Source organism: Elephas maximus, chromosome 20 (assembly GCF_024166365.1).
Source record: "Elephas maximus indicus isolate mEleMax1 chromosome 20, mEleMax1 primary haplotype, whole genome shotgun sequence".
Lineage (NCBI taxonomy): Eukaryota > Metazoa > Chordata > Mammalia > Proboscidea > Elephantidae > Elephas > Elephas maximus.
This window is the reverse complement of record NC_064838.1, coordinates 78,743,617-78,752,744: the sequence shown is the minus strand read 5'-3', so window position 1 is coordinate 78,752,744 and position 9,128 is coordinate 78,743,617. Positions and strand designations below refer to the sequence as shown.

The window sequence follows — 9,128 nt, the reverse complement described above, 5'->3', positions numbered from 1 at the left end:
CATGAAATCCTGGCTTTCATCATCAGTGCCTTTTCTTCGTATCTAAGTTCTCAGAGTCTGTTTACTTTGTTAGTATTATTATTATATTGTAATAGTAATAGAACAGTAACAAAATAAAGTTATTAGAGTCAACAGGATCAGCTCAGTATCTGGTTTTATGTAAATCAACCCATTTTGTCTGTATCAGTGGATACATCTGTTAAGATAAATTTATTGACCCCAGCCATAGAAGTTTCCAGATTTTTACATGTTTTTCCCCTACCAGATTGATATTGCTTCCTAATTGTGTGATTTTTCTCTCATGGATTGCTATTGTCTCAAAAAAATCTACCATGTTCTACATAGACATGGAAAAAATAAAGGCATTATCTTTTCTACAGCTGCGTATATCATGTGGTTCCTATAAACTACATCATTAATTTCAAACCTTATCTGTGTGCCTCCATATCATTCATATAAATTACACTATGGGCTTTAAACTTCATTCTGGGTGCTTCCAGCGGGGATAGACAGAACACGAGCTCAGGTAAGTTCAGCATGTATTTCTATATTGCCTTCTACCAGTTGCTTTACTAAGAGCTGTAAATAGATTAATAAATAAAATAGGAAAAAAAAAAAAGTTGCCTTTCTTGAGCACGAGAGATTATATATAACCTTAAAAATCAAGAAATTTTATAGCATTTTAGAATGTTCTAGGGGGTGAAACATTTTAAGGAAATGAGAGAGAGAAGTGAATATGCTGAGTGGGATAGGGAAACTAGTAGATACAGGCAGAGTTCCAAATCTCTGGTGATTTCCCTGTCTGGTAGGAAAAAAAAAAAATTGTAGAAAGTGTGTGTGTGTGTGCGTGTGTGTACACGTGTGCATGTCTCAGTGCACCATCTGCTTTGAGCTCATTCTCTGCCCCGGGGTGGCTAATTCTGATTGGAAGAAGGCTCTGTGGTGTGGGATGATTTGAAGTACCCAGTCACCTGAATTTGCTCAAATATTCACTTTCTAAACATTGAAATCCCTCTCTCTTTTCATCAATGCCTTTACTTTCATATATGAACCCTTAGAGTCTGTTTACTTTGTTATTGTTTTATATTATAATAAGAATGTAAACAATAACAAAACAAACTTATTATATTCAACATGATCAGCTCTGTATCCAGTTTTGTCCAAATCAGCCATTTTTGTCTGTATCAGTGTATATACCAGTTAAGATAAATTTACTGAGGTCACCCACAGAAGCTTCCAGGTTTTCACATTTTTTTCCCTACCACATTGATATTGGTTCCTAATTTCATGTTTTTGTCTCATAGATTGTTATCCTTGTCTCTCTAGAAAACAATAATTCTTTTTGCATTGAAGATATTTTGTGAATGTTTATGTACCCTTCCTTACGTAAGAGTTCTGACGAAACTATGGTAAACCCGTAAGTGAAATAATATCAACAGTAAAAAGGAACACATTATTGGTTCACACAAAAGCATGAATGGGCCTCGATAGAATGACCTGATGTGAAAAAAGTCCATCACAAAAGGTTGTTGTTAGTTGCCACTGAGTTGACTCCAACACATGGCGACCTCATGGAAAACAAAAGAAAACATTGTCTGACCCTATGCTATCCTCACAATCATTGGTATGTTTGAGTCCACTGCTGTGGCTACTACATCAACCCACCTCATGGAGGACTTCCCTCATTTTCGCTGGCCATTTACATCAGCAAATATGATGTTCTCCTCCAGCTACTGATCTTTCCGGATAACATGTTCAAAGCAAGAAAGTAGGACAATGTTCTGTTGGAGACAAGAAAATATCTACCATTAAGGAATTTTTGTTTTGTTAGGTGCCTTCAATTCGACTGAAACACATTGCAACCTATAGGACAGAGAATAACTGTCCGGTAGGGTTGCCTAGTCTGTAATCTTTATGGGTGCAGATGACCAGGTCTTTTCTGCTCGTAATGGCTTAATGGTTCACACAGCCAACCTTTCAGTTAACAGTGGGTGTTTCTACATTGCACTGAAAGAATGCCTTCCATTAAAGAAAAGACAAGTGAAAGAAAAAAATACATATATACATACCATTATATATGACATATAATCACACAAAAAAAATCACACATTAACAAAAAGTAAAATATAATAATGTATGAAATAGATAAATACAGACATGCACAAACACTATATGAAGAAAAACTTGCCCACTGGTGAATACAAATCGTCCTGGACATTTAACAGACAACCCCAGGTATTTTGTTAAGTTTTCAAATGCTTCAGGGACAATCAACAAATTGCTTGGCATCTCCTCAGGGAGTAACTCCAAGGGTGAAAAAAAATCCATAAATGTGTCTCATTATGCCATGTTAAGCAACAATGGGGGAGTCAAGACAGAGGCTTCATTACAGGGAAAACGGTAGGACTGTTTCGATATTTTAACATCCAGAATGTTTCAGTGACATTTGCAAGGTCCAAACTTTATTCAGTGGCAACCAAGCCCATTGCCATCTAGTTGATTCCGATTCATAGCGACCTTATAGGACAGAGTAGAAACTGCCCCATAGGGTTGCAAGGAGCAGCTGGTGAATTCAAACTGCTGTTCTTTTGATTAACAGCCATAGCTTTTAACCACTAAGCCACCAGGGTTTCCATTCAATGGCAAAGTCTTTGTAAAATACTAGGATTTCTGATTCAGTTCTGTGTGCATTCTACTTTTCAATAGTGCCTGAAACTAGAGTCTCTCTCTCCTCTTTTTCTTCATATTATTTTTTTCAAATATTCTCAACTTGTTTCAGAGGTTATGTGGTTATAAGTATCTTTGAAACATTATCATTATATGGCTAAGTAATATTTTTACTTTATGTAAATAATTATATGAATAAAAAACAAACAACAAACAAGAAAGCCAGCAGTGCTGGAAGCAGTTCTGACTCATACCCACTCCACGTGTATTAGAGAACTGTGCTGCAAAGAGTTTTCAATGGCTGTGACCTCTCAGAAGTAGACCTTTCTTTCTTCCAAGGCATCTTTGCATGGACTCCGTTTCGTTCTGTTCATGGGGTTTCTGTGATCAGTACTAACTCCATGGCACCTCACAACAACAGCTATTAAGATTACTGGGGACCATTAAATACTTTAATGAATCACAGATTATTTCTTATTATAACTGTAATAATATTTAACTTGGACATCAACCTCCTCAATTAGTATTATCACTCTCTCTCTCTCAATCTCTTTCTCTTTCTCTCTTATTTTCAGGAGCCCCTTCAGTGAAAAACAATATAAGTGGATTTGACAAATTTGTTTTCTTTGAGATAGATAGATATCACTGAGTTGTGTGTTTTTCCGTTTGGTCTGTATGATTACTCTAGTGGGAAGCTCTTCAATATTTATATTAACCATAGCCATACCCAATATGTTGCATATCTTCAACTGGTTCTTTCACATCTTGTTAGGTGCGTCGAGTCGGTCTTGACTCATAGCGACTCTACGCACAACAGAACGAAACTCTGCCCGGTCCTGAGCCATCCTTACAATTGTTGTTATGCTTGAGCCCATTGTTGCAGCCACTGTGTCAATCCACCTTGTTGAGGGTCTTCCTCTTTTCCACTGACCCTGTACTCTGCCCAGCAAGATGTCCTTCTCCAGGGACTGATGCCTCCTGACAACATGTCCAAAGTAGGTAAGATGCAATCTCACCATCCCTGCCTCTAAGGAGCATTCTGGCTGCACTTCAAGTCTTAGCGTATATGAATGGCACAACCTACAATTCCATGGTGTCCAAACTTCACAATTGCATGTAGTACTTCTGCCTCTTCCCATTGTATCCTCTAGGAATGTTTTTTTTCCCCAGGCATGTAATGAAACAATAAATAAATGGATCACTCAAACATTAGCTTAAGAAAGATGTTTTAATTTATTAAAAAAAAAAAAAACTCTAGTAGTGGGGCCCAGCAGCTCTCATTGAATCAGAAGCTCAGCAAAATCGTAGTTAATATATTTGCTAACCCCTTGTTCTGAAGCTAAATTCTCCAAAATTGAAGTCCCCACAGCAACAAAGTCCAGGAGCAGAGGATAACGGGGAATAAATGTTCCCCTCACATCCCTCCCTTTCTAAGGAAGTAATATCAATCCTATCTTTATTTTTAAAAAGGTGGCTGAACTTCTCAAGGCAGGAATCCACAAACCCTGTGGACCTGTCCCTTTGTCCAGCCACTGGCATAATGGGTCCACTGACTTGCAGTGCCCTTCATCCTGCCGAGGCCTGTGTCCTCGGATTCAACACTGCATGCCCTTATTAGCATAAAAAAGCAGGGCATATACCTGAAGCCCATTTTCAACTGCAGCAGCCAAAGAGGAGCTGCAGATCTGTGATATTTGACACCACTCTGCCTCTTAAGCAGGGCCCTCACCCAGCCACACCAGGGGCCTGAGGGCTGGCAGCATCATCCACTCCGTCTAGCCACCCAGGACCAAAAAAAAAAAAACCGAACCAAAACCCATTGCCATCGAGTCAATTCTGAATAATAGTGACCCTATAGGAAAGGGTAGACCTGCCCCACAGAGTTTGCAAGGAGCGCCCGGTGGATTTGAACTGCCAGCCTCTGGGTTAGCAGCCGAAGCACTTAACCACTATGCCACTAGGGTTTCCACCGCCCAGGACAAAAACCTGAAATTAAGTGATGCCTCCTAATCCCTCCAGCCAACAACACCGGATTCCCAAGGACAGGCTGCAATACCAACCACCCCCGCCCCCACCCACATACACATTCTCCTCCACCTACGTCGTTACCTGCATCTATATCTATATTTACATGTTCATCTATGTGTATATCTATATCAGGGGTTCTCATCTTCCGCCCTAGTCACATTTTGGGCTGGAAATTTTGTCATTGTGAGAAGTTATCCTGTATATACTAGGATGTTTAGTAACATCCCTGGCTTCCATTAGATACCAGTAGTGTCCTTCTCCTAGTTGTGACATCCAAAATGTCCCAGGCATTGACAAATGTTCTTTGGGAAGCAAATCTTCCTCAGTTGATAACAAGTTAGCTCTCTCTTTCTCTCCCTATTTCTTCCTTTCTCTATCTCTCTTTATGTATTTATGCTTTATTTGTGGGAGGTGGGTTTACTTTCAAATATCTACATTGGAAAGTTTGTATTTATCTTATTCATTAAGCATATTGCCTTTGTACACTAAAAATCTACCAGATAATACTACATAAAAGTCATTGACTATGTGAAAGTCTCTATCCAGAATAGGTTTCCTGATAGAACAAGATGGACAAACACAATCTAACAGCGCTGAATGAGTTCATTCTGACGGGAATCACAGACCGCCCTGAGCTGCAGGCACCATTGTTCGGGCTGTTCCTCATCATCTACATGATCTCAGTGGTGGGCAACTTGGGCATCATCATCCTCACCAAGATGGACTCCAGGCTGCAAACTCCCATGTACTTTTTTCTCAGACACCTGGCTATCACTGATCTTGGTTACTCAACAACTGTGGGACCCAAAATGTTAGACAATTTTGTTGTGGATGAAAATACAATCTCCTATTATTTTTGTGCTACACAGCTAGCTTTCTTTCTCATGTTCATCATTAGTGAATTTTTCATTCTGTCAGCAATGTCTTATGATCGCTATGTGGCCATCTGTCACCCTCTGCTCTACACAGTCATCATGTCACAAAGGATGTGTTGGGTGCTGGTGGCAATCCCCTATCTCTACAGCACGATTGTTTCTCTTCTCATCACCATAAAGATTTTTAATTTATCCTTCTGTGGCTACAATGTCATCAGGCATTTCTACTGTGACAGTCTCTCCTTGTTATCTTTGCTCTGCTCAAACACACGTGAAATTGAATTGATCATTTTCATCTTAGCAGCTTTTGATTTGATTTCATCCCTTCTAATAGTTCTTGTTTCTTACCTGCTCGTTTTTGTAGCCATTTTCAGGATGAACTCAGCTGAGGGCAAGAACAAGGCCTTCTCCACCTGTGGATCCCACCTGACTGTGGTGATCTTGTTCTATGGGACTTTAATCTTTATGTACATGAAGCCCAAGTCCAGTCATTCCTTAGAAACTGATACAGTGGCTTCCATATTTTACACCCTGGTTATTCCAGTGTTGAATCCTTTGATTTATAGCTTTAGGAACAAAGATGTAAAATATGCCCTACATAGGTCGTGGAAAAAAATAAGCAATATCTTTTCTACCATTTGACGTATCATAAGGTTCCTATGAATTATTTCATGGACTTCAGAACTTACCTGTGTGCCTCCATAAGGTAGAGAGAGTGCAAATACATTCCAAGTGTATTTATAAATTTCCTATGTGTTAGTAACTCTTCTAAATGCATTGAGGAACAAAAGAGTAAGCAAAAGAGTAAAAACCTTTGCCTTCCTTGAAGGGAAGAGATGGATCATAAACATAAAAATTAAGTAAATTTTATTGTACAGAAGAATGTGTTGGGCTGGTGGCACAGTGGTTAAAGTGCTTGGCTGCTAACTGAAAGGTCAGCAGTTCAAACCCACCAGGCACTTCCCGGGAGAAAGACGTGGAAGTAGGCTTCCACAAAGCTTTACAGCCTTGTAAACCCTATGGGGCAGTTCTACTCTGTCCTATACAGTCCTTTGGAGTCGGAATCTACTTCACAGCAGTGCATTTGGTTTTTTTGAGAATGTGCTCTAAAACAAAACCCTTTGCCACTGAGTCTATTCTGAGTCATAGTGACCTTAGAACTGCTCCAAAGGGTTTTTAAGGAGTGGCTGGTAGACTTGAACTGTTGGCTGACCTTTTGGTTAGCAGCCAAGTTCTTAACCAATGCACCACTGGGGCTCCAGGAGACTGTTTTGGGAACCATGAAATCAGGCAAGGAGAGTGGATATGCTGAGTGGGAGTGGGAAAAAGTACTAGATACACAAGTGGAGTTACAATGATTCTGGCGTTTCTTTTTTTTTCAACTATTAGGAAAAACTTTGCAGCATCAGTACTATGTTTTTGTAACTGTGTTTGTGTCAGCCATTGCCTTTTGTCAAAGTCACTGAGGGGGATATTAGGTTCAGGCCAGATTGCAAGACGTCTCAGGGTAGTGTGATGATTTGAAGTACTCAGTTATCTAAATTTTTTCAAATGTCAGCGTTCTAGACCTTGGAGTTCCATTCTTTTCTTATTAATGCCTTTACTTTCACATGTAAATCTGTTAACTCAACATACCTTACAATCTAGCAATCTACAGGTTCAGATCTGCATCTGACTTTTTTTTAATCAACTCATTTTGCCTAGGTCCAGGAGTGGGGAAAGGATTCCAAACCTGGGAGATATTCTGGATGACCTCAAGAAATTTATCTTAATTCATATATATTCTGCGCTATACATCAATTAAGATAAATTTCTTGAGGTCATCCAGAGTTGCTCCCAGTTTTGGAATCCCTTCCCCACTCACTGTTTTTATTTAATAATTATCTTTTTTGTTTCATGAGTTGCTTTCTTATCTATATGAAAAACTTTTTTAAATGTTCATTGAATTATTTTTTTTGTATTTCCTTGCGTAACAAGATAGTCTATGACGAGTTAAATTTGCTACCTCTGTTTCATTGGTTTGGCTTTCCTAAATTTGGTCAATATTTATTGTGCACTATATTTTCATTGCCTTTTGTTCACCCTACTTATGAGAGGCAAAATGAGATCATCCCATGGTTTGCACCGTGCTGTACTTCTAATGCAATTGAGGTCTGTTATGTAGCAAGGATACAGTTACCTTTATGGACATAGTTGCTCCATGTTACTCCTCAAAATATTTCATGTATATTCTACTATGTTGAGTAGTGTCTGGGGTCTTAAAAGCCTGTGAGCAGCCATCTAGGATACTCCACTGGTCTCACCCCTTTGGGAGCAAGGAAGAATGAAGAAAACTAAATTCATAAGGAAAAGATTAGTACAAAGGACTAATGGACCACATCTACCATCGTCTCCACCAGACTGTGTCCAGCACAACTAGATGGTGCCCAGCTACCACCACTGACTGCTCTGACAGGGATCACAGTAGAAGGTCCCAGGCAGAGCTGGAGAAAAATGTAGACCAAAATTCCAAATGAAAAAGAAAGACTAGACGTGCTGGCTTGACAGAGACTGAAGAAACCCTTAGATTATGGCCTCCAAGCACGCTTTTAGCTCAGTAATGAGGCCACTCCTGAGGTTCAACCTTCAGCCAAAGATTGAAAAGCCCCATGGAACAAAACAAGACTAAAGGGGTGCACCAGCCCTGGGGCAGGAACTGGAAGGTAGGAGGGAACAGGACAGCTGCTAATAGGGAGTCCAGGGTTAAGAAGTGTAAGGGTTGACATGTCCTGGGTTTGTTAACCTATGGCATACAACAATGTGTATACCAACTGTTTGATGAGAAACTAGTTTGTTCTGTAAACCTTCATCTAAAGTTCAATAAAAATAAATAAATAAAATTTTCCATGAATTTTTTTTTTTTCTTTTCAAAATTTCTAGGGTTCTGTTGAAGCTATTGAGTCAATTATTTTCTTGGTTCAGGATAGTGAAATAAAATTCCCTGTGTAGCCAATTACATTTCAATGAAAATAGTTCATTGGAATATAAGAAAAAGGTGCATGTAATATTGTCATGTGAGCATCAATATTTTTAAAAGTTTAAAGCAGTTAGGAGGTGAAGATTGTCATGATAAACAGAGCTCCCCAGGCTAGGGAAAATTCCACTCCCTCACGTAGCTTGCTTGGTGTGCCCCGTAGTTTTACATTAAAATCCTGGTTCCTTTGCTTGGTATGCCCTATAGCTTTGTATTAAAATCCTGGTTCCCCTCTCCTTAACTGCTTCCCAAAACTAGATGAAATTGACGGAAACAAGTTCAGGCGCCATGTTGACATTCAGGACAGCCTTTTGCCTCTGGGTAGAGTTTAACCATGATATTCTGAACACATGATGCATAAAGTTATATGTAAACCCCATTGCAGCTGCATAAAAAAAAAAAAAAAATTCTTTTTTTTTTTTAATAATGTTGCTGACATAACTTGTATCAACTTCCTACTGGTAAACCCCTTATAAGCAACCTTTCCCGATGTCCTCTCTGAGCAGTCTTGGCAGCAGCTTCAACTGTTTCCTTTCCTTGCACGA

At 39.3% G+C, this 9,128-nt stretch overlaps 1 protein-coding gene across 1 annotated transcript; it reads left to right on the top strand.

Moving 5' to 3' along the window:
- Nucleotides 1-5,264: 5,264 nt before the first annotated feature.
- Nucleotides 5,265-6,212, top strand: LOC126063765 (olfactory receptor 8K3-like). The gene has a single exon (XM_049862154.1). The coding sequence runs from the start codon at nt 5,265-5,267 to the stop codon at nt 6,210-6,212; it is 948 nt and encodes a 315-aa protein (XP_049718111.1).
- Nucleotides 6,213-9,128: the final 2,916 nt, after the last annotated feature.

Bases quoted from the DNA above. Each gene is read 5' to 3' on its own strand.
- LOC126063765 (XM_049862154.1), top strand. From the start codon at position 5,265: ATGGACAAACACAATCTAACAGCGCTGAATGAGTTCATTCTGACGGGA.